The sequence below is a fragment of the Genypterus blacodes genome, unplaced genomic scaffold (genome assembly GCF_046128005.1).
Source record: "Genypterus blacodes isolate CSIRO-AG114 ecotype Tasmania unplaced genomic scaffold, CSIRO-AGI_Gbla_v1 ptg000156l_1, whole genome shotgun sequence".
Lineage (NCBI taxonomy): Eukaryota > Metazoa > Chordata > Actinopteri > Ophidiiformes > Ophidiidae > Genypterus > Genypterus blacodes.
This window is the reverse complement of record NW_027466957.1, coordinates 1,936,401-1,962,037: the sequence shown is the minus strand read 5'-3', so window position 1 is coordinate 1,962,037 and position 25,637 is coordinate 1,936,401. Positions and strand designations below refer to the sequence as shown.

At 45.6% G+C, this 25,637-nt stretch overlaps 1 protein-coding gene across 2 annotated transcripts in view; it reads right to left on the bottom strand.

Moving 5' to 3' along the window:
- The window catches only part of agrn (agrin), a 224,083-nt gene that overhangs the window by 123,967 nt on the left and 74,479 nt on the right, over window positions 1-25,637 (bottom strand). The window contains exons 1-2 of one of the 2 annotated variants that reach the window (XM_076167236.1): window positions 11,451-13,685; window positions 7,548-7,586 (exon numbers count right to left, since the gene is read on the bottom strand). In XM_076167236.1, the coding sequence (XP_076023351.1) occupies window positions 7,548-7,586; window positions 11,451-11,613 (202 nt within the window). In that variant the 5' untranslated portion in view covers window positions 11,614-13,685. Of the gene's footprint in view, window positions 1-7,547; window positions 7,587-11,450; window positions 13,686-25,637 lie in introns of those variants that run through there. The other variant, XM_076167235.1, reaches the window with a different exon arrangement.

The following is a 25,637-nucleotide window of genomic DNA, read 5'->3' as shown; positions in this document are numbered from 1 at the left end:
ACACACACACTCTCTCTCTGAGGTGAGTGGGTAAAAAGCTGAGGGCGCTAGAATATAATGATGAGTTAAATGTAGGGGAAAGGAAGCAAATAATATATGCAAAACCCAACATGAGGGCTGTGAATTAATTCCCCCTCCTCCATTCAAAGTGGCCAAAGCATCCATTGTGTCCCATGTAAACAGTTTGTTTCACCTCAATCCCTTCTTAAAGAAAACAGGAGAAGAAGCACAAGAAAAGAAACACAATCTTCAGAGCCACATCACCTACATAACACTCGCCACAACGGCTCACACACACTCAACACACACTGTCTCATACACAATGTCAGCATGCAAAATATTCACACTTACAAAGTGAGACCGCACATGTAAACACACATTTTGACACACAACCTGTGCATGTGCAAAGTGTAACTACACACGCGGAGCTTTGTCTGAGAAACATCAAGCGGCCACGTCTTCACACTCCCAGTTATTTTGATGCTGGAGTTACAATGTGCTCGACGTGGAACAGCAGACAGCCAACGTTGATCCGTTCACAACGCAGCCAGAATGTGAGAATAGGAAGGAAGAGATGTTTTTAATGCAATGTGCAGGCAAATGCTGATATTCGATCTCTGAATCCAGGATAAAGAATTGAATTTGAATGCACGTTGGACTATTGGAGGTAGAAGATGGAAACTCCAGACACCTTCCAGATTAGAACCAGAGAGGAGAGGAAAGTGCTCTCCCCATGAAAGTGCTCTCCCATCACGCACACATACTCAGAACCAGCATTCCTATGATTTTCCACAAAGACAGCTAAAGCCGAGCAGAAAGGTAAAAATAAAACACATTCAGAGTCTCAACGTTTCTTTCTCTCTTTCTGCCCCCTCTCGCTCCTTCTGTGGCATCATAAATCTTATTAAAGTCCCACACCCACCCCCCCTCTCCCCCCGAGGAGGGTAGTGAACGTCACGCTGTGCACACTACACACACACACACACACACACACACACATAGATGCACGCACACCAAAACACGTCTTGATGAAAATCCCCTCCTCTCTGAATGGTGTGTGTGTCTGTGTGGTGTGAAATAAAAACCCAAGCGGGGAGTAAATGGTGTCACTGACATGCTGCTTGGCCATGTGTCAGTGTGTTGTAATTGTGTGCACTGGAGCGGAACACATGTATTCAACACACACGTACACACTTTCGACACACCCACATACGGATATTGGATGACTTGAGTGAATATGAGGGCTTCCAAGTCCAGACATCAAATGAGAGGGGTTGATGACAACACGTGTAGGCAAGAGCTACGCACTGTGCTATGTGTGTGTGTGTGTGTGTGTGTGTGGTGTTAAAAGGGTGGGTGAGATTTCCCACTCACTGCAGATGGAGCATCCATACCAGCAGTGAATTATGAATAGCCTGTTTACTGGAATCTAAGCGTTGGGCTCTGCAGGGAATCTCTGAACTGCTACACATCTGGTTGCTATGACAACTATGAACCGTAATCTGTAATTACCACCTCCAATTTAAATTAACAAAATAGAATGCCCATTTCTCTGCAATTTTGTTCGTCTGTGTGTGCGTGTGCGTGTGTGTGTGTGTGTGTGTGTGTGTGGGGAGAGAATCTCTCAATACACAAACTAAATAAAAGTTACCACAAACTGTAGAAAAATCTGTTGTTTGGGGTTCTGAGATGCATGTTGTGTGCTTGTGTGTGCTTGTGTGTGTGCTTGTGTGTGTGCTTGTGTGTGTGTGTGTGTGTGTGTGTGTGCGTGTGTGTTCCAAGGTTCAACTGCAATCTGTAAACAAAGTTTCAGGCTCGGTGAAGGCAAAACAAGAAGCAAAGGGTTGAAATGTTCAAGAGGGAGACACCAAGGGAGAGAAAGCTGTGTGTGTGTGTGTGTGTGTGGGTGTGTGTGTGTGTGTGCAACAGAAAGAAAGTGAGCGAGAGAGCACTGAACTCTCCTACAGAACGCCCAGACATATATCACATCCTTGAGCAGCGTGAGCTTGAAGTGGATATTCTTAGCACCGAAAATGTTCCATTAACTTCCACTTGTTAATGAGGCAAACACTGACTGCGACTCTGGACTTAGATAATAGCAGGATATCACAACCTGATATTGTTCGGCGCTCCGGTGAACCGCTTATTTTCCGCTAATTAACAACCTGACAATGAAATTTGTTGCACTAGTTACGTCTCATAATGTGCTTATTTTCTGACATCGCCACCCAACAATTAAATTAGCGCCTGCCCATCACAGCTTTAAGTGGAACAATGTCTCAGTCGCCATCTGAAATCACTGCGCCGCCGTGTTCATAGGAACGAAACGCCACTTACTCTGAAAAGCCCTCATTGCCTGTGACATGCTAAGACCACAGACCGCTAATTTACTGCAACATTGGGCCATTGTGCACGTTAATTACTACCACTATGTGACAAAGTGTCTGGAAGGGGGTGCGCCTCAGAAAAAAATGTTCAACCATCTCTCTGCAGCAGCGTTCAGAGCACAGAGAGAGCTTCATTATGGAGCTACAAAATATTAATTAGCACAAAAGGATTCATACTGACAGAAAGGGTTTGTTTATCTCATTACTGTCATCCCTGCTACTACGCTTTGGAGATTTAGCATATTTTTCACATTGCCAAATGTTTCTGCAGAGATGAAGAGGGGAGGCAAACGTCTAATCTGTGGCTGGATTTATTGCTGGACTAACAAGGCGAGAGAAAAGTTTGGAGCCCGGGAGTTGCGATCTTAGACTGTGGCTCCACGCTGTCCAAGGATGAAGTTGTGTCTGGCTTTAGAGTTCTAATGTTCATCTGGTTTGGGGTTTTTTAGCAGAAGGTTGGTGGTTTTAATCTCTATTTCTCTTAATTTGGAGGAACAAGTAGATATGAGGAAAAATCTGAAGTTCCTTGATGGAGGTAACATCCCAGTTGATTTGGATGGACTGGACTCCATCCCTACAGAGGAGGGAGTACGCCTCTGTATGGTTCGTATAAATCACACATGACTACCAGGGATGTTGGTTGACAGCTTCCAGATCACAGGCTAAGATAGCTCAGTTTTGCTTTCCACCCATATCAAAGACGTCTTGATCCCTCCAAGGTCCGTGGCGCTGACATGACCTGCATCAGACACAGGTGAGCTTGCTCCACAGTCAGGGACGATTCAAAGCAAAAGCTACATCGCTGCCCACTGTGTCTAGAAATGAATCAGTAGCATAAAGCAAACATTGCTGCACTGTCTACTTCCTACTGGCTCCATTCTGGGTATGCTAAGATCAGGCGAGGGAAGTGTGTGAAAGCTGTCAAAGACTGTTTGAGGTGCGAGTGAGTGGGAACATGCTCACTATGTTATATGGGTCTGCTGAGTCCACAGACACAAAGCAAAGTGAGGCTTCCTCCTCAAGGTGAGTACACAGAGTTCAGGGCTGCATTCTGAAGGCTCTGTGTACTTAAGGGCATCAAACTTTCGCTTGATAAAGTCAAGGCTACCCCCCTCACCCCCAGCCCCCGCCCGCAATCTACCAGCTTCCACAATAGCAGGCTAACAAACTGCTTTCTGTTCAAACTTGGACATGACAGGGCTTCTGTGAAATCCTTATCCTGGAGAGGCAAGTTTGCTGTCTAACTTTGGTATCTGGATGTGAGAGATTCTCAGCCGGCAGCTCAAAGTCCTGCCAAAAAATGAGGTAGATAGTTTGCCTCTGTTCTGTGGAATCTATGATGTGAAAAGATTTAATTAAGATAGGCAGACAAGTCACAATTAATTCGGCTTCTCTACCAGTCAAGCTTACTGTCAAGAACACGGTGAAACGCTCCGGAAGAATAAATTACAGAAGTCTGGTGAGCGTATGTTCTCCCCCCCCTCCCACCCCATCTGACAGGATAGTGGCAGAGCACTGTGGATGAATGTACACTGACAAAAAGTTGTGTCCGTTCTTTGGGAAGAGGTGGCGTTCTGGAGGTGTGAGTGAGCCCATGAGCATGTCCTCAGTCCTCTGCAGTAGATCAAATCACTATTTGTTTAGTCTGACAGCATGGTGCATCCTCTGGGGAGTGCTCTCGGTGTCAAAAGCAAAATTGAAGAATTCACGGTAAATGGGCTCCTGCCAGGTAGACAGTGTCACAGGAGACCCCCGGACCGTCTGCGCCTCAGCTTCTCCATTACGTTCCCTTTCTTCTGAGACTCTGGCCTATTTCGGATCTTGTTTCACCACTGTTTGGTCTGTGAAGGTTGGAATGGGGTGAATTGAAGGATACCTTGAGGGATTGCCTCTTGTTCATTATCACACACGGTTTTACTATCAAGGTGTCAACTCCCTTCCTGGAGACCTTGAGACCAAATACCAAAGGCAACACATTCTGAGCTCTTAATAGCTTCTACAACTGGAACGTCGTGATGCCTCTTTATTATTTAATATCCAACCAAAACAAAACAATATCAGACACATCCTGTCCATCATTAAAGAGGCTGTAACGTGTTTCTTCATCTATATTGAGTAAACAACAGATGACTTGAGTTGGATTTTCCGAAGGAGGTTAGGTGATTCATTTGATCCTCACTTCATTTTCACATTTTCACACAGAGATCTGTATTCAATGTGCTTCTTAAGCACATTATACATGCCAAAGGGCTCTATTAATGTTTGATATCCCACACACTGAATAGGTGGACTCTGCAATTAGACAGCTCACTGTCAGGCGTAGGAGGTCATGTTGAAAAGGAGAAATCTGCAACTAGCCGTCACAAGAAAGGAATACGCTTAAGCTTGAGTGGACTGATACATACACAGGGATTTGGCCAGAGGGAAGCACAAGACAAATTCGCTTGATTTGCTGCTGTGAAGACTTGTAATGTGTTTTTACTACCTGTGTTGCCTTGATTATGAACTACATTAATGTGTTTATCCAATGGTTTCAGACCTGATCTTAAGTTTGAACAGTCAATCTAATCCATAACTGAAATCTGACCCTGTCACCTATTATGAAAACAAACATGGCTACCAAGACAATCAGCAAATTTTGTAGCACATCTGTGGACAACAGTCAGGTAGCAATTTCTAGAGACGGCTGCCTTACACACAAAATAGTGATGGAAAAGGAATCTGACAGGGACCTTCCTCTATTACATCGAACAAGACCAGCTGTGTTCTTCTACAACTGGTCTTGTTCGGTGTAATAGAGGAGAAAGGGACTCCTCGTCTGTCACATTGGTATGTGGATTTGAACGTTCTTACAAATATAGCACCTTAGGTCAGAAACCCTTAATGTCAAACTGACAGGGGCATTAAAACCCCATTAACATTTAACACCAATTCACACTGCCGGGTCTCCATCCTGTTTCCTACGTCCATTACTGTTTCCACATGCTGCACATTTAGTAAGCTTTCTGGGCTTTGGTCAAAAACACAGCAAATGTTTCATTATCAGGAGACGACAGGCAATGATGAATGCAGTCTGAGCCGAGCGACTACTGCTTTGAGTCTTCAAAGAAGCAGCCTAATTAAAGGCTGCTTTGTGACTTCTTCTCATTTTTGACTGGTGATTAGAGGCCATTCATTGGACAGGATTGGCCTGCTAATTGTGGGTGGTACCCGCCATAAATATCATCTAAGTGCTGTGCTTGTGGTGAGCTGGACCTGTTTCTCCAGATTGCAGAACAAATTCCGGTACTTTCCTCATGCTAATAAGGACGCTGTGTCATCAGCCGCAGTTCAGAGACAAGCTGGGCTGTTTAAAAATGCACACTCCTCACGACATTGTCTGTGATTTACTGTAATTAAGTATCAGGGAGCAGGGCGTCCTTGGCAATGAGGACAAGTTCAGTAGAACAAGCCCTTTGGTGTTTAGGAGCAGATTTGACTAATGGCAGAGCCGTATTAACCCTCTGTTGGTCTAAAACGTCTTCTTAATAGCCCCACAAAATAATATATCTCCAAAAAGCAACCTACTGTCATATTTGGGCCAACTCTAATTGTCCCACTAATCTCTTCACTGCTAAATGACCCAGAGAAAGCGTCCCGCAGGGCAGGCTTACTCCCACGATTGTAGATTTAGCTTTTTTTGATTCGCTTGGCATATAAAAAAAATAAATCGGCTGCTGATTGAAAGCCTACAGAAGTATTGGAAATGTAATTAAGGGCGAGCAGCAGCGGCTTTTAAACGGTTGACTAGTACCGAAACAAACTGTGCCCTTCAGACAGCAGAAAACTTTAACACATGGGAAATGAGCGGCTGGATCGATAAGCAGGGCGTTAATTCTTTTGGAGATAGAAGATAGAACTGGACGACGGCTTCACTGCCTGCACACGCTCTCATTTTCACATTTTCACAGTGGAGAGCTCAATTCTATGGCCATGTATGATTCAAAAACAGACAAACAGAGACCTCTTTGTGCAGGATAATCGTTTGTGCAGACTAGTTCATCTGCCATTAAAACAAATCAAATTATTTCTGTACTCTGCGATTGCTTCTCCGGTGTGTGTAAGGGAAAGAATTAGACGCCTGGCTGTTCAGGTGTGAGGAGGCTAGTTGAGAAATATTCCAAAATGCTGGTTGGCATTGACGTAAAAAGCCCATTCTCCTGACAACACTGGGCAATCACAGTCATCATAAATCTGCTATAATTTGATACATTTCTAGGCTGACGTGTTTCAGAATCCACTATCGTAAACAAGCTAGCCTGTGGGACGAGTGATTGAGCAATTATCAGAAACACATTGAGAAAGCCCCCACTGTGGCCCTTTGTCCCCAGCATCAGCTAGCCAGCTGGGATCATTAATGGAATTTTCTCCTCATGCTTTCTTAGAAACTCTGGATTTGTACCCTGCGCATATGCAACATGGCTGCAATCCCTTCAGTCTGTCCCTCAGCAAAGTTAAAAACACCAAAGTCGATCAAACACTGTCGCACTGTGCTGCCTCTGATAAATATTCATGGTAGCAGCTTGAAGACCAGCTGTTTTCCTCCAATTAAAGCTTGCAGAGATCCACCGTTTTGCCAATAAATTGTCGCTTTTTTAATTAAAAGCTTGTGTTACTGGGCCAAAAAACGGCTGAAACAATGCAGCGTAACAGAGCAGGAGATGTGTACGACGAGACCAGAACATGTGGATAACGAGTTTTGGTGATGGTGCTGCTCTGTGCCTCTGGCCTGCAAACCCCAGCAGCACCGCACTCAGGGAGGGGGAAGATTAGCCTATTAGACACAATCACAAGGATGTGAACGCTACTGTAGTTACAGGTACTGAACATCAGTCCGGCTCGACCGTGCCGAGCCGAGCAGATCAAATCAAGACATCAAAAGATCTTTTCGCATCAAAGCTCCGAGCAGATCTGGCAACACGCCTCTGCCATACAGAACAGCTTAGACAAACTAAAGCTCAAACAACAATAAAGCAGCGCGAACCGGCAGGCGCAGGACAGAGACGGACGCCCGCTTCAAAGGCAGCCATCCCGCCCCGTCCAAGGTCATTACTCACAGACGCCCCCTTCCCCCCCCCCAGTGGTCAGCCAAGGCGTGCAGGGGAGAAACGACAGACTTACCATCAGGAGGCTGGGACGGCGTGAAGTGAGGTGGTTTGTCTGAAAGATAAAAAAGGGAGAGAGGGAGAAATGTTTTTAGTTTTTGGAGCGGTTCAGAGACTTCCCATGGGTAAAGGGCAAATAATTGAGTTGCTACAAAAGAAAGAGGCAGACACATTCTCTCTCCAGGCTGGGGCTTTTCTATCTAACACATTCTAATGCAGTTTCCCTGCCCTGGAGGAGCCCAGCAGAGCTAATCGACAGTATGTTTCACTCATAGTGGGTATCATCATTGTTTTCCTCATGCATTGGTTCTATGGCTCTTTTATCCCAAACTCCATTGCTAAAAACAAGCCTGGCTCATGTTTCAGGTTGGGTTTGTATCCCCCCCCTTCCTGCACCATCTGCAGAATCAATCAGTTTTTCCCCTTAATATATCAAGTGACATCATGCTTCTCTTCTGGTCTACACCCCGCAGACAATGACATAAGCCTCGCCGGGGTTTGTGAGAAGCCATAAAACAAGACTTGTAGTGTTGAATGACTGCACCTGGGGTAATACTCAGGCGCTGAATGACATGAATCTCAGGAAACCGGAGTCTTTGCCGTTCTGACACCTGTTATGCTAGAAATATGGACGATCCTGAACAATCGCGTCAAGGGATCGGTGTCAAACGGCCTGATTGCAGTTGAGGAGGAAGGCTGAGGATTTGTGATTCATTTTATCGGCGCAATGCAAGGATTTTGCTGATGTGAGAAAATGAAAACTTGACACAACAAAGCAAGTAGGAGGTTATGAATCAACCAACAATGAACGCCAAGTAACAAATCTAGATGATGTGCCTGAAAACACTCATTGTACGCACAATGTTTACTACATTACCTTTGTTCAACCTTGTTTCATTTTGAATTTAATGTTGATTTCTTAAATTAAGGCTGTATTTCATTGAATTATAGTATGTGATTTAATATATATTTGTATTCTCTGGTATTCCCTTAAGGTCACTGCCACACCGAATAAAAAATGTTCACTTGTTAACTTGTAAACTTCAGGCGGTTCTTCGGAGGTCCTTGTACGTGGTTACCATGGAGATGTCTTGTGTTAAGTTTCAAACTCTTAAAACAAATTACCACCGAGCAGCACAGCCAGCTATATTCCAGTAACACGAGCACCATTTAAGTGTCTAGAACCTTGTGTTGTGTGCGTGAGTGTGTGTGTTCTTTTCAAACCGACATGAGGCTCTGGTCAAAGTGCACCAGGACATTCAGATAAACATAAGCCAGCCAAAGCACCATCTGCACACTGGCAGTTCACTTGCCTGTCTGAGTCACTGAGCAGAGCCCTGGAGAGCTGTCAGAGCTGCCTGCTGCAAACAAACACACACACACACACACACACACCGAGACACACATCAATGAAAGATGTGCAGCCACCCAGCTATCACTCCCATGTCTGCACAGTGAGGGATAATGAGGAAAGATAAAAACGCATCACATCAATTACCCGGCTAACACATTTGTCCCGGGCCCCGTCATCACACACACACACACACACACACACAGCCATGCCGTCTTTCCACGGGACTCCTGAGATTCACCCGGTACCGGACAGCATCGTGAGAAGCCACTGAGTTTTAAATGTAGTCTCGCTTAAAATTGCTTGTCAAGTGCCGGGAGGGAGAGAGAGGAGGAGAGAGGGATGAGGAGAGGCGAGGAGAGGAGAGCCTTGTGCTAGAGGTGAATAATGAAGTGTCTGTTGATGCCGTTGATGCCGGGAGGGGGCGGGGGTTTCAAAGCATGCATGAAACAAGTGGCACAAGAATTTAAGACACACAAACACAACACACAGACATCCACAACACGCTGGACTTCCAGTCTCACCTTGGTAGGCAGGTTTGAACACTACAACCTCTCTCTCACTCACACATACACACACACATACAGAAGGATGCTTGCACGAGGCTAAAACCTGGCAGAATGTGCATACACACTCTAAAGCCAAAACGGTGGGGAGATCTAAACGATTCTTTCCCATTTCCATAATGAAAGGACATGTTTCCCATAAAGCATATCACCCTTTCCCATCGCTCCCTTCACCTGGCCCCGGTCTGCGTGTTCCCCTGCCTGTGTGAATGTCACAACACGGCCATCACTCACCCTATATCTCCAGCAAATCCATACCTGTCTGTCTGTGACATTTAGCCATGCGCCCGGGAGTGTGTGTAGGTATCTGTGTATGTGTGTCACTTTCTCCTTCACGTGGGTGATATAAAGTCTGACAGAAGGATAAAGCGAGGATGTGTGTGTGTGTGTGTGTGTGTGTGTGTGTGTGTGTGTGTGTGTGTGTGTGTGTGTGTGTGTGTGTCTTTCTGTGTGTGGGCTACCTTGGGAAGTGTGTGTATGTGGACATGGCTCATCCCATATGGCAAGAATTTGCTAATCTGAGGTTGCATGGCTCCTCTAACACCCCCGGACGCACACACACACACACACACACACACACACGTCACCGCTACCAGCACGTCGCTCTCCCACCCAGCTGTCCTTGCTGCCACATGGCGAGCGCTCTTGTCGTTATAATGGAGCCTCTTTCACTTCGTCAATTTCTTTTCACTCGCTCATCTGAAAAGGTGAAGATCTGCTTCTTAAACAGAGTTTGTATTAAATCTAATAGAATCTGTCTGACTGGAAATTGATTTGGTACCATGGCAAGGTTACAAATGAACCGTCGGCCAACTAGAATGAGAGGGAAAAGAGGGGCAGAGAGACGGAAAGCTCGAGTGGAGAGTGGAGAAAAGTCAGGCAACGTTTCAGAAATGCAAAGCGGTGCCTTTTGCGCTGTTTTAATCACGATCTAATGTGATGGAATCCTCTGTGAGAGAGAGAGAGAGAGAGAGAGAGACAGAAAGAAAAGGAGAGAGAGAGAGAGAGAGAGAGAGAGAGAGAGAGAGAGAGAGAGAGAGAGAGAGAGAGAGAGAGAGGGAGAGGGGGGCATGACCAAAGACCATTATCAGAACCTCTCATCCACCAAGTGTTAAGTGAGCTCAAATACCACTTTATCCCAAATCTGGCACCATTAAATGACAATAAGCTTGTTCATTATTATTATTATTGGTTAATTTGGAAACGATCGAGTCCTGCATGAATTCTGAGATTTAAAGAAATGTCACCTTTCACACCATCTAAAGCTGGCATGGCACAGAGAGAGTGTGAGCAGACGTGATGCAGTTTGTAGAGAACGTCAGGCAATCCACAAACTGAATGAGTCAGTGTCAACACACATGCGTGGCCGTGGTGAGGAACACCTGAGGGTGTGCCGACGGTGACACATCGGAGAAAAGCACTTCCTCAGGTGGCACAGCGTCTATTTCAAGTGTGATGACAACCGCTGCCAGGAAAACGATGACTAACTGAAGGAAAGTTTGTCTCTTGTCATAAATACTCACACAAATCAAAAATGCCACCAACTAAGAGAGGTAAACATATACCTCCACTCTCCTCATGTGAGGGCGGGCAGAGGTAGAGAGTGCCTTCACTGCCAAAAGACACTTTTTTCTTTCTCCAAAGGCAATTTAATCACCAGTTTATACTTCATTGCACAGTTCAAAGTAAATGTCAGGGATTTGGAGCAGAGATATGAGGGGAAGGAAGGGGCGGGAGGGGGGAAATGGGCTTTAGCTGTCTGACGTCTCCACTTCGAGTGTAGATAAGGCTCCTTTGAGTGCTCAGATCAGGTGGGTTAGGAGGGAGATTTGTTTGGACAAGGCAACGCATTTAACACGTCTGTCCAGCTTAGTTCTGGCTTAACACGGTGAATATTTCTAGACCCAAGAATGACCCCAAAACGCTGCTGAGTGAGTGGATGATGAGTGTAGCAGAAGAGAATGCAATAGAACAATTGCGTGTTTGTGTGAAGCCAACGTACAATTGTTGAGGAAGAGGAGCACCGCAAAGCCCAGCGTGGAGGTGGCCAGCAGGATCAGGCAGATGTTGCACGGGATCATGAAGTAGCGCACCACCAGGGAGACCTTGTGTTGGTACCTGCGGTCCCGCTCGGGCGGCGGCGACGGATAATGGCACCCGCTCATGCTCCACTCCAATGACCCTCGCCCCTCCAGGGTGGAGGAGGAGACGACGGGACGAGGAGGGCGGCGAGAGGCGCCCAAGGAACCGTTGGAGAAAATGGTGGCGGTTTGGTACGGGCCGAGGATGAGGATGACAAAAACAAAAGCGAAGTAGAAGGTCGGCGTCTCAGCTCCAGTTCCGGATGTGCACCGTGGTGTAGACCCAGTTTCTGTCCGAAAATTGCGGCGACAAGCTTTCACTGGTTTCCAGGCGACACATTTTTGGAGATGAGAACATCCATTTGGACAGAGGACGAATAGATGGACGGGGATGTTGGACTCCTTCTACAGCCCCCCACCTGTCCACACTACCTCCATGCTGCTATGCCACCAGGAAAAAGACAAACTAATGGACTTTTCAGTGTGTGAACGTGTCTGTGTGTGTGAAGTGGCTTATACTTACAGAGGGAACATGTGTGGATTTAAGTGGGTGGTAATAATGTGTTTGTAAATGTGTGCTTGAGTGCTTTTTGGTGCTTGTGTGTGTGTATGTGTGTGTGTGTGTGTGTGAGAGAGCGTGCACTTAAGCCAGGAATTATTAGGATGTGGGTGTTTCGGATTGTCACATATCCATCAGGAAAACTTCCAACAGTAAATCCATAAATGGAATATCCCGAACAGGCGCAACAAGGGTCTCTGGTGTTGCCACAGCCTTTACAAACAGAGACCAGGTCCACCAGGTCCACCAGGTCCACCACGGACCAACATGTGTCCCAAATATTTCCTTTAGAAGTGACAGGCCAATGTTTCTTTTACCTCCCAGTAGCTGTCGCCTGACAGGCCGTCCAGAGTGAATTGCTCTGCTATGGTTTCACCAAAGCTTTCCTTTGCCCAGCAGCACTTCTCTAGCTGAACACATCTGCTTCTCTAGATCCACTCCACTCGCTTCTTTGGCTTCTTTTCTGGGAGTTTCAGTCACGATGAAGAGATATAAATCCAAGGCGTGTAAGAGCCGTCCGAAATCTGAAACCTTCACCACAGCAACTTGTGTCTACTGTGGCATGATTAGTGGAGAAGCTGGAAAGCAGCTGGATGCCTCTTGTTAGACCATATGCTCCCGGGATCGCGGAGAAGAATCCCTCCTCTTCCCTCTGGCGTGCCTGGCGCTCCTCCTTGGTTCAATAACCTTTATCTCCCTGTCCAGTCCGCTCTCACATTGGGGGTAAATGCAGCTGCTGCCCCCACCTCGCTGATGCACTGAGGCCAAAAGGAGGTCAGGAGACGGGGTGGAAAAAGTTGGGGAAGGATTGCGATCCCTGCCCGACCTGTCAGCACAGGGTGATCTTCCCTCCCCGAGCAGCCGCGGGTGAGGAGCAAAACACAGAGACACTTTGAGTGAATGAACTCGTGAAAAGAAAAGGAGAGAATCCAGAGCGCGGTCAGAAGGACGAGGAGGCGATGTATGAGCTTTCTTACCTTGTGTCAGCACTCTGACAGAAACAACCCTGGCAAATAAGAATAAGAAAGCGTTCTCTTCACCTCCAAGTCCTCACAAGCTTCTGATTTCATACAACCTCCACTCTTTTCCTTCCAGCAAAGAACTTGTCGTGTCTTTTCCTTCTGTGGCTCCTTGTCTCTGATTCATACGCCTCCTAAAGTATCCCAGTGTCCTGGCCACTCAAAATTACGCTCCATGCCTTTCATCCGGAGGGGATCGAACATTCACTGGCAGCCAAAAGGACAAATTAGTCTCCGGCTATTCATAATGCTGTTAATCCCCAGGCAGCAGGTAGTGGTCCCGGTGTCAGCGTGCACTCAGCCAGCGAGCTGAGGCAGGGAGGAGCGAGTGAATGAGCCGCGAGAGAGAGAGAGAGAGGGAGAGGGGGAGAAGTCTGCAGACGGAGACAACCATAGAGTGAGAGAGAGAGAGAGAGAGAGAGAGGAAGTCAATGGGAGGGAGGAGGCGTGTTGGCAAAAGGAAAAGCCGCTCTTGACACTTGGGTCCACCTTGTCGTTTTGAGGAGGAAACAATAGCGGTTCGCGAGTTGCTGCTCTGCCTAAACACCATCACTCTCCTCTCCTCAGCCCTCAGCCGCCGGATCGGACCAGCGAATAATGAGAGAGATAGCATGAGGGGAGTGTGAGAGGTTGAGAGAGGTGGGGGGAGTGGATGAGGGGCTGGCTTTAACAAAGGAGGGGAGGAGGGGTCGGAGTTGGGTAAGAGAACTGGAAGAAGAAGAAAAAAAACCAAGGCGAAAACGAGGGAGAATAAAGTCTTTGGGGAATAGCACTTGAGTCCTGACAGAGTGGGGAGGGGGCAGCAACAGTGCAGCGGCAAAACAAAAGAGGGCCACGGTCTGAGGAGATGTCAAGCAACTCCTCCATTTGTTTAGAGCCTAATCAAAACAAAAGTCTTTTCCCCGAGAGCTGGAGAATTTCCACAAAGATTTAATGAGGCACACTGAGAGAAAATAGGGCTGCAGAGGAGGAGGGAGAGCGAGAGAGAGCGAGAGAGAGAGAGAGAGAGAGAGCTCAACTTAAAGTCAATCATGCATTGAGTCTATCAAAAACACCCAGAAAAACTCCTTCCTGCCCAAAGCGCCCGTCCAGTGGTTTTATCAGGAAATAAGCCTGAGAAACTATTGTCTGTGTTTCACACTCACGAGCCAATATTCAATTAATTAACAATCCCATTTGCTCTTTTTTTTCACCCCCCCACCCCCCCCCGACTCACTTTCATGACAGCGAGGCAGAGCAGATTTTCTTCATGGGAAAAGATGAATATTCAACAGAGCTGGCGAACGATCTGAGGCAGAAAGATTTGCATCCATTTCATAGCATGTCATTTTTCCTGCACTTTTAAAAGCCATGCATTATTGCTCCTCTAATGTGATAATGAGGTCAGAATGGAGGGGTGGTTACGCTGCGTTTTAGTAACACCCTGCGTCAATATCTACTTAAAACAAACTCAATGGCAGCAGGCGGCAGATGCAAGGCTCCATCTATCATCTATTATTTATGTCCTTTTTCTCTCTCTCTATCTGTGGCTTCGTTTCCACTGTTCACTCCCCCACACTCTGTTTTACACAAGGGTGCACACAAATAACGCACAACAGTGTGCGCATACACATCGATGCATGTAGTGTGTCTGCGTCCACAGAGGAATTGCATCAACGCACACACAATTGCCTTCTGTCTGGGAGAAAGTAGCACATATTTACAGGAAAAAAACGGCTCCTTCTGTCTTTCTGTCTTATTGTCTTCTTCATTTTTCAACTGATAAGCACATGCAAAACGGACACACAAGTACACACACACACACACACACACATATATAGGTGGTACTTCCCCCATAGTCATTTATCTGTTTAGATGCCGTGTTCATTCCCAGACTATGCTGAGCTCTGTTAGAGACTCTAATTCGAGAGTAGCAGGGGCTTCAGATTGCCTGCTGTGGGTCAGGAGTTCACAACCCCCCATTCCAAATCAGCAGCATCATAGCCCACACAGAGGTTCCTCCCCTCTCCCCCCTTTGCAAACATAAAGCCTCAGGCAGCCCACCTCAGCTCTTGTTTTGCATACAAAAAGCCGAAAGGATAGAGTGAGTGAAGAGAAAAAGGAAACAGCTGCCATCTCCTTTGCTGCCTTGATTATGTCTAATTATTTGTCCTTATTTCGATTGAAGCCTGATGTTTATTGCCTTAACAAGTGGCAATTTCTGTTCAAGTAAAGAATCAACAACAATTACAATTCATCTAACTAAAGGATACCACTGCCTCACACTGTGTATCCGTGAATGAACTGTCCCTTGCCTCCAGCAGAGGGCGCTGTGAAGCTCCACTGCCTCCACGCAAATCAAATCTTCAGTCAACATCAAAGCTCTGCTGCTTTGATCCATTTTTAATGCCACCAGTATTGCACAAGGTTAACATCTCTATCTGAAGGCTTTGAAATGGCAATTCCCATTATGGAACCAAAGGAGCAACTCTCCTGTTTAATGGGCTGATGGGAGGAAAACTGGAGGAGTTGGTGGGTGTGTGTGTGTGTGTGTGTGTGTGTGTGTGTGTGTGTGTGTGTGTGTGTGTGTGTGTGTGTGTGTGTGTGTGTGTGTGTTACTCTGCATGCATGGTATGAGAGTTTTGCTTTGTAGACTGGCTGATTGACAATGATGCTTTAATGAAGGTGTGACAAAATGTGAGGTTGGGTAGGCGGAGGCAAGTGCGTGTATGTGTATGTGTGTGTGTGTGTGTGTGTGTGCGCATGTGTGTAGTGAAGCGCACCTCCCGGTCTTCTGGCTGGCCAGTGTTGATCTAATTGATGAGAGAGTCACGAAAGCTCTGGTTGTGAGTTGAAGAGACAAACAGATCTGCGTAACTGACGTGCATAAATATTTTTTCCCAAAGATGTGACCTACTGTCAAAGTGACCTGAGATAGATTTGAGAATAATTACAGCCAATGTTTTCAACCTGAACACACCCAAATAAGAAGAGAGCTACCAGAACTAGCAGCAATACAATACATACCAATCAATGTCAATCCATAGAGATGAAGAACATGCACATTTTCTCCTTCAGTGGTTCTGACAGGCCACAGATGAGTGTGGCAAGAAAGACTGACCCACAGACCCTGGACCTGACTGGACAGAATCGGGTTTGACTTTAGGGCCTTAGTCTGGTTTCTATTTACAGAAACCAAGTGGACCTGTGAAGACCTCAAGTCTAAAATGGAGGTTTCAATATAAACATACTGGTGTAAGGAGTCAAACTCTCTCTGTGACTTGATGAGGTGAACACAGTCAGCATCAAGCTCAGACAATATCTGCACCACACGCACAACTCTCCCCGACAGGCAGGCGGCAATCAAAAAACGAAACATCAAATTTGCTTGAGCAATGTTTCTACTGCGGTGCTGATTCACAGCCAGTAAATTGGCAGAGGAGCTGAAGGTGACTAAGCACTTACAGAACTGGATTAGGGCGGGGGGGGGGAGCTTTTTCTGTTTAGAACTGATGACATTCATACAAAACAAAGTCATTAGGCTGTTCCATCTGTTCTGATGACATTACACGCTGAGTTTGCTCCTTGCCTGTCTGGCTTTGAGAGTAAGACTTCTTCGTGCTCACTGACTCTGTCTTTCCCCACAAACTAACAGGCAAGTTTTCTTATACAGAGGTGTATTAATCATAAAGCTATGTTTGGGCGTATGTATGTGTGTTGGACTACTGTTAAATGCAATACACACAGCGGGTGTGTTAAAAGAAACTCTTTTGAGGAATACACCAACACTCCATTAGTGATGCTTTCTGTTTTTCAGCTATCAAAAGCTGTTGCCTTAGCTAATGGCATTAGAGATCATTCTTCCCTGCTGTCCATTGTAAACGAGGGTTTTAATGATGTTGATGAAAAGAATAAACTCTGTTCAAAATTTGAAAGGATTTGTAATTGCCTGCACTAAAGCCCGTCTACTGGCTACTTGACAGTTGATGTGTGCGTCATTTCCACCATAACTCAGCCAATTATTTGTCATTTCTGTTGTTGTTTTGTTCATGCATATGTATACATAATGAGAAACCTGTTGCAGTTAGTTATTACAGCTACGCAGTACGGCCATAATGTATAGTCTGATTCCTTCATATGTATTTATATGAACTCGCTGACTTTAGAGGAGTGGCAGTTCTAAAACATTCATAAAATTTGGCACAGAATTTTGCATTCAAAGCCCTAAAATACAGCGCACAGAGATATTAGGTTGATATCAGGGGGCCATGTTGAGTTCTCCATGTGGGCATCGAGCCATGCAGCCCGAGCCTGTGGAGGGAAGCCCAGACTCATCACCCTGTGGACTACAGCACTGAGACGCAAGCAGGTGGGCCAATTGTCTTGCTGCGGTTTTAACTCCAATCATCATCAGTCAAGACTGTGCCTCGCCATCCAACAGATTCCCAGACTTCCCAGTCACCGGGCCTCCAAACTGCACAGTTCTCATCCGGCACCAGGGATGCCAGGGCCTCTTGCAGCTGTGCGTGGCTAACGGCATTAACCTCCACTGAACTTAGACTGAGTGAAACAGAGTGGGAGGTGCAAGGAGAGAAAGCGATGAGAGACACATACAAAATGCTTTCCCGTTGCCATGATAACCAATACGGGAATATTACTACCAAGGATTAGATTGCGTATTGAATCTTGTGCACTGTTCTGTACTTGTTTGATCAAATCTGTTTTTAATGACACCTCCAAAAAGGATATAAACTTCTCCGTAATAGCTTCGAGAGATTCCAAAAAGGCAGCACTGCAATCTGGCATTTAACAGATGACAGAAGGAACCACACAGCTGAGAACAGTCCATCATGTGTTGACGTGAATCCTCATCCGCCTAAACCAGTTGAGAACACTAATGTCAGGAGTGAAATATTGGATGATTCACTTCCAGAGCTGTCAAAGATCCAACCAAAATCCACTTTCTTAGCCAAAACTTCTAGAATCCTTGTTAGACAATGGGATAGCATGATTTAGCCGTTTCCTGTCCAGGTTTCTGATCTGGTACAAATTCCTCAAGGCTCGAAACTAGTTATGCCTGAGCAGAATGAGTGGTGCGTCCTGATCCCGTCATGGAGAAAAATACCCTGATGTTGATGTGTATACCCAGATACTAAAGAAAGTGAATGAAACAAATCAGCCTCTTGTTCTCTTTCCATCTCACAGGGGCATGAGAAGGTTTTTGAAGCTACTCTGAGCCGGATCTTCGCCACAGGCCTGGTGCAGGACCTGTCAATGGTTGGCTCACAGTTTCCTCTGTAAGATTGATGTTCCTCGCCTATGGGCAGATCTGGAGTCAGTAAGAGTTTGATGTTCTTGGTCCTTCCTCCTATCAGCCCTTCCCTTCCTTTCATTTCCACCGGTCTTCTTCAGTGAATTCATTAAGTCAAGAGTAACTCATTACCAGCCGTCCCTGATTTATCTAGCGAGCCCCTCCTTTACATCAGCGCCCACAACAATAATGATTAGAGAGAATGTAATATCCTCTTCGCTCTACCGCCTTGCTCTGTTTATTCAGCCACACCACTTTTCCTTAATAGCTGTTGAGGAAATTATTCCAAAGGATCGGCACGGTCAGAGAAATAATGAGAGAGGTGACGAAATGGCAAAACAGAGAGGGAGAGTGACAGAGAAAGAAAAGGTGGGAAGAAAACAGGGCAACCTCGGAGCTTGGCTGCTGTCTGCTGAGCTAGTGGAGAGTGACACTTCTCCATGTGGCCGGCATATGGAGCCAATTGTGGGAGCTTGGGATGGCTTGGAGCAGGGACAAGAGGAGGGGATGTGAGGAGGGACTGGTTGGTCCTGACAGGAGAGGTGAGGATGATGGAGCTGAAGGATGATACACATGTCAGCCATCTGGGCAGGGAATACCAGCCAGGTTACAATGGATTCATCAAGCAGAGAAGCTGGCTGGAGGATCACCACTGCTTATCAAAGTCAGACTTTTTACAAAATCTTGATTTTTAGGGAAATCTCATCCAAACTAGATTGCTGACATTGTTTGTAATAATAAGTTGGAGCATTTTGTGCCGATAAAGGTCTGTAGCAGTCTGTGGAATGGACCTTTGAGGAGCCATGGAACAATTTAAATACTGCGACTGTAGATGAAGTTCAGGAGGAGAAAGTCACAGAGAATTGATTTTACAATTGATGTAACTGAAATGAAAACAAAACACAGCTCTATTCCTCCACCTGGGTATCCACAAGATACATTTAGCTGTTATTGCGAATTGTGTAACTTCTATTGTTGCACAAACACACAAAATAACACAGGGTTCAATAGAGGTCCATTCACACACCTATAGACCCGGTAAGTGAGTGCTGAATGTGCTCACTTAACTAAGCTGAAAGCATTCTTTTCAAAATGGCAGCTTCCCCACAGGACCCAAGAGAAGGATGATGAATTGATAAACATGGACATATGGGAGCAGGAGGTGGTGGTAAAAAAATGCAAAGTGGGAAAGAGGGCAGCACTGTGAGTGGGAGGACTGATTATCTTTGTGGAGTCAGTTAACACTACAGTTAAACAGTCTGAAATACAAGGCAGTGCAATTTTCAAAAGCTAACTGTGCTGATGCCGAGGGGAGTGCTGCTGCCCACAGAGGGGGAAGGATGCCAAGACTGGAATAGTGAAAGAAAAAACACGTTCAGTCATTTGATGAGTATCTCTGAAGCAGAACGCTGTCATCACGTACAATAACTATTCTATTGTAGCATCGACGTACTCTACCAATATATGTTGCACTTTACGAGTACATCAACCTTCTGTTCTACAAGAAGAATTTGTGTTTTTGTTGACACGCAATCAATGCAGCTTTTCAATTTATTTTCATTTTTGCTCTTCGGCCTTTGAAGCAGAACAAATCAGTAATACAGATATTTCTTTAACATAAAGTATCTGGAGCAATATAGAGGTGAGCAGTTTCATTTACATGCACAATAATGAGCTCCTCCTCCATTCTATCTTCTCCTCTCCTCTCTGCCCATCGCTGGCTGTCGTTTGCAAGTCAAGCCCAATCTTCTTAGATAGAGGGCAGAGAGAGGGAATCTTAATTGGCAAGCAACACCCCATGGTTGAGATGTAGCCCAAATAACATAACGCTATAAATTATTTATACGCCTAATCAGACAGCATGTGCCGAGGTTATTCTCTCAAACAAGACAGTTTCCGTGCTATTTCTCCTTTCTCTCCTAGTGAATAATTCCACTTTGTTTTGATAAGAGAGCAAAGAGAAAAAGGCTGCATACTGGAAATGGAAGCCAAATGAAGATATGGTGCCACAGTGACGAAATAGCTAGTTTTCTGGCTGCAATCACGGTCAGGAAAATAAATGACCTGCTTAGCACCAGGTATTAAAATTCCTCCTGTGTTGCCTGTGTTTTTATTCGGAAAACAGATAAAAATTTAGATGGAAATGCAAACCACACACACGCTATAGCAACTCAATCTAAATGAAATGAGACTCTAATCCATGTGGCGTGCATGCAGCAATTACAGAAGTGGCAAAATCCCATTCTGCATACGGATCCGAACAGGACGCGCAGGCAAATTAAACAGGTGACAGATTTGAATGTGTACAGTATGAAAATATGATATAAATCTCATGTGCTAATGTTAGATGGAAAGGGGAGTGACAGCATCACCAGTCGTATGTGCAGGGCAGGTCAAGTGGTTCCTGCTGCTGCTATTGCTTAGGATGTATAATTCTTTCAGCAGACCTGAGAGCAGCGAGAGTTCACATACGGATTCTGCTCTCTGCTCCTCAAATCTTTCAACATTCCTCAACTGACCCACGGTCATGAATTCAGAAACTTAGAGACTTCAGAGTTCACCCCAGTTCAGATTCTTACCTTAACCTGAACCTTAACCACAACAGACCATGACTTGACCATAATACCTCAGGGTTTAGATGAGTTGGTATTCTCTCAGTCATGTGTACAACTACAGGTGTGCTTTGCATTCAACCCATGCTAAATAATGGGCAGACCAGAGTGCAGCACTCAACTCCGTGATTACAGCCTTGTGCCTTGGTCAAGGGCATCAACAGGAGTAATTACCTCAATGCACATGTTTTTAACGGTGAGCTAAGAACCTGGAATCAACCTATGCAAACTTGGAGAGAACATTGCAAACTCCATGCAGAAGGGAGCAGGGCTGGAAAGGAACTGGAACCCAAAACCTTCTTGCTGTGAGGCACCACTGAGCCAACTTGTCGTTAGGGTTCTCAACAGATAAGGAAGTCAGTTTAGGTTCTCATCCAACGCTTAACCACAGGCCAAACACTGCACTTCTGCCCTTAGCCTTTGTGGGACTCACCTTCCTGTACACCTGTGGGCAGTGTAGGTGGAAACAACAGGGGTGACTTCTGGGACCAACGTTTGAACATTGGCAGACGCTTCATACACCTACACACAACTGAAACGTGCAGCTGTTACTCAACACACACCAGGAAATGCGGCCACCTTTGTTACCTGTTAGTCTGTGAGGTGGTCGACATATTGATCTCTTGCAATCTGTTCTTTCTAAAGCCGGCTACACACACTTTGACTGCCATCTTGTGAAGGTAACCGCTGTAATAACTATTCTTTTTTTCAACAAGGAGGACATGGTGTACGGCCCGTTTCTTGAGAGTATATTTTGACCTTTAGTTTTGGCCGTCCTAAGCTCAGGGCTTAGATCGGCTCATGCTGTCATAGATGATTTGTAGCTAGAAGGGAAAGCAAGGCCACAAAAGATGCCATTACTGGGCCATCGTGAGCTGAGGGTGCCCAGTGAAGAACTCTCCTTACACTCCTTCAGAGACAACAATATAACTCATAACCCTGAGAGCTGCTGTCTATAAACCACAAGGGTTTAGCTGCTTACCTTCCAGCCACACAAGACTCTCAAACACACACACACACACACACACACATACACAATCCCACAAGAGATGAGCACAATGACTTGGCATTCACACGCATGACGGAGGAAAAATATCAACACGGACAGACACACTTCTTTCTCCAAATGCCACAAAGTGCTGCAGGGTGAAAATAAATGAAATGCTACAAGTTTACAGGAAAAGGACAGCAGGGTGGAGACAGCACGGTTCAATAGATACGCTTTAGTATCTCCTTCAAAGTTTTTCTAATCCTGAAAAAAGGTCCTGCAAAGTTGCTGTGAAGGTAACTTTAAATGACTCAACCAGGATTGCTGACCTCTGTTTGTTTCATTCACGTAAACTGTAAAATCCAGATTATGGACTTCAACCATCTACTTGCTGCTGTCTGATAGCAGATCCAGGCCTTTGAAATCTAACTCTCAGGGAGGCAAGAGAGAAGATTCCCTCAGCGGGGATCAATAAAGTATCACATTCTCTTCTGATGGGTCACAGCAGACACAACACCGATCTCTCCTGATGATTGAACTCAGTCGTAGATTCTAATCTGTGGCAACAAAGCCGGATGCCCTCAAAGGTCTACCTCTGGATCTACAGTCCTGACATGCAGCTTCATGTATTCGTGCTGATTAGAGATTTCAGGCGCCCATTGGTGTAAATGTGTTTCCCGGCATGTTAGGCTCAAGCCCCGGCAAGAAAATGAGACACAAGGAATTAGAGAACAAAGAGCACTACAAGGGGCAATCATGCACTTCCTCTTCTACCTTAACTTCCTTCCTGCTGCTTTACATCTTTGCTTCTGTCTAAAATGCTGACTGTGTTATCTAGCCAGTGAGTATTCTGACGGCAAGCGATGTTATGTAGAAATAAACAAATGACAATAACACAATATTAGTGGCACCAAAAATGATAGTGCTACTTTAAGTAAATGTTGCTGCTCATGTTTGTTTGATTTAAAGCAAAGACTTTTATTATTTAAGTATTTTTCTGACCTTTTCTTACTTTTAGTACTGATGGTACTACGAGTGTATGTGTTTGTGGAGATAGGGTTCTGCCCGAGCTGATTTGGTCTTATCTCCTCTCCAAGTCTTCCCTCTCCATCTTCCTCAGCTTGTGCACGGCAGCGATGACTAAATCACGACGGGAGCGCTGGATGCCAATGTGCCGTCTGTCATCCAGAAGTGATGAGGGTGGAGTTTAGGGGGAGGGGGAGGGCAGCGGACCAGACTTTTTTTTTTTGCAAGCAAACACGCCACATCACCGAGATTGGCGTGGCAACAGGCGGCCTCATCCATAATTCATCCGCGTAACAAACTGATAAATGAGGTAAATGAAGAGGAACAACCACGGCAAAAACCATGCGCAAGGCCTGAGGGAGACATGTAGAAGCTTGCGGCACTGGTGGCATCCTGAGGCGAATATTAATATGTGAGGTAAACAACAAGGTCTGGACAGAGGGTCAAAGCAAAGCAGCTTGTATCCTTGGGAAGAGTTATGTGGAGCAAACCCCTCGGCTTCAGCAAATAGGATGTTTTCAGGAAAGTGTGCTCCTTTAAGGAATACGGTGAGTGCTGCCCGGAGCATTAGGATCTCTGCACAATCAATCATCATCGTCAATAATTTTCTGTACAATCACCAACGCCAGCACTCGCCCCCCTTCTACCGTGACTAATCAGATCACACTGGATCCCCCTCCCCCCCTGACCCAAACACGAGCAATCCAATCCCTGTGAGGTCGGGCTGTCAAGGAGTTGCATCAGTCTATCAGTGCAGGGTCCACACAGCTTGAATTACAGCTCAGGACTCACATGTCATGCCAGACTCATCCAAGACGGTCTGTACAAAGCAGCAGGGGGATGAAATATTGCTCTGTTGCTACAGCAACCCAGCGTATGCACAAAACACCATGCCGTGTTTTTTGAAATATGGTGATTTGTAGGATTTCAATTTAAAAACTATTACAGTGATGGGGGGATGAAAAAAGGGGAGAAAGGGACAAAAGAAATGACAGCCAAAATGAAGGGAGATGCAGATGCAGTGAGATGCGAGAGGGAGGGAGAAGAGGAGAAATGTGCCGCTGCTTCACTTGCAGCAATTTGCATCAGAGCTTTAGACAATCTGGGTCACTTGGGCCGCTGTGTTTCTATAAGGTGAACCCAAACAAATCATCTGCCATTCATTCCATTTCCATTGCGGCAACTGCGAGTCGTTTGCATTCTGTCAGATTTACCTCTGCCTTTCATTCCGCCGCATTCCACTACATTTTTCTGAATGACAACATACAGGCCACTTCTACAGTGGCACAGCACGGGCGCAACACCTCCTGCATCCAAAGCAGGGGGGGTGGGGTCCGAGCTTTTTCTCTCTGTCTGTTCTCCCTGGAGCCGGCCTCTCAGATCCCCCACACCCCCTCACCCACCCACCTCTCCATCAAATCCAGATCTTTGCCATCTGACCCTTATGAGCCTTTGCAGGGCTTGGTGACTCCCGAGGGACCCCCGGGGCCGGATCATGTGTCTCGCCTCTCCACAGCAACAAATGAACCGTGCGCTCAATGGCTTTGCCTGATTGGCTGTCATGAGATGTAAGCCACAGCTCCTAATAGCAGAGTGCCACACTGGGCTACACAACACTTTGTTGTACAAGCATTACCAAACCATTACACTGGAGTGAGCAGACAGCAGTGCCTGTCATCATCCAAGTTTCATCGAGTTGCAGCAAACATTTCTCCAAAGTTTGATAGAATTAAATATAATGTAGCCACAATTTTACCAGTAGAAATGAATAAAAAATGAAAAGTCTACACTGTCAGGCAAGAACTCAGCGTGTCTGGGTCGATTTCTCAGGAGAAATACAACATAGAAAGAAATCAAAACATTTAAAAGACCCCCAAGAACTGTTTTTTTTTATGATTGCAGACAGAGTTTGACAGTTTTTCAACAACTTTTCTGTGCCTGTACTGAGAAATAGTCACAATATATTCACGTTGGTGAGACTTTAAAGCAGTCCTGTGTAATTATGAAACACTGACTCAAACTCTCAGTGATGAAGTAGTTTGAATTTTGAGGACAGCACAGTGTTGTTTAGCAGCCCAGCAGATCTGTGATGCTTCAACAGCCAGAGAGAGAAAAACAGACTTCCCCTACACAGTTCCTATTTTATTCTTAAACTTGTTTATGCATCAAAATTCTGATTTCTAATCTGTTTTACTGATTTTGTTGGTTGCTGTTGTTCAGATGCTGTCGTTGTTTTGTTTTTTGGATCAGAGCTTTGGCGTCTCCACGGCTCCTACTAACAATGTTAAAGTTTACGGCTCCATTCTACACAGCGACACATAAAGCTGTGCATCAGAGGAATTTCCCAGGAGAGATTTAGTTACTGTACGTCTTCTGTTTGGAACAGTAAATACAATATATGTCCTGCAGTGGCTAAAGGTTGAGCCAGCAGAGAGAAGCAAAGCTGATATGTTTCATAATAGCGTGTCAGATCATTATTCATTCCCCTGAGACGTCACAGTCCTGCTCGTTTGTGTGTTAGTTAGTAGCATACCTCCAAAAAACTCACATATATATATATACACACCATAGTTCCACCATGTGCCCATTTAAAAAGCACAATGTAATTTGGATA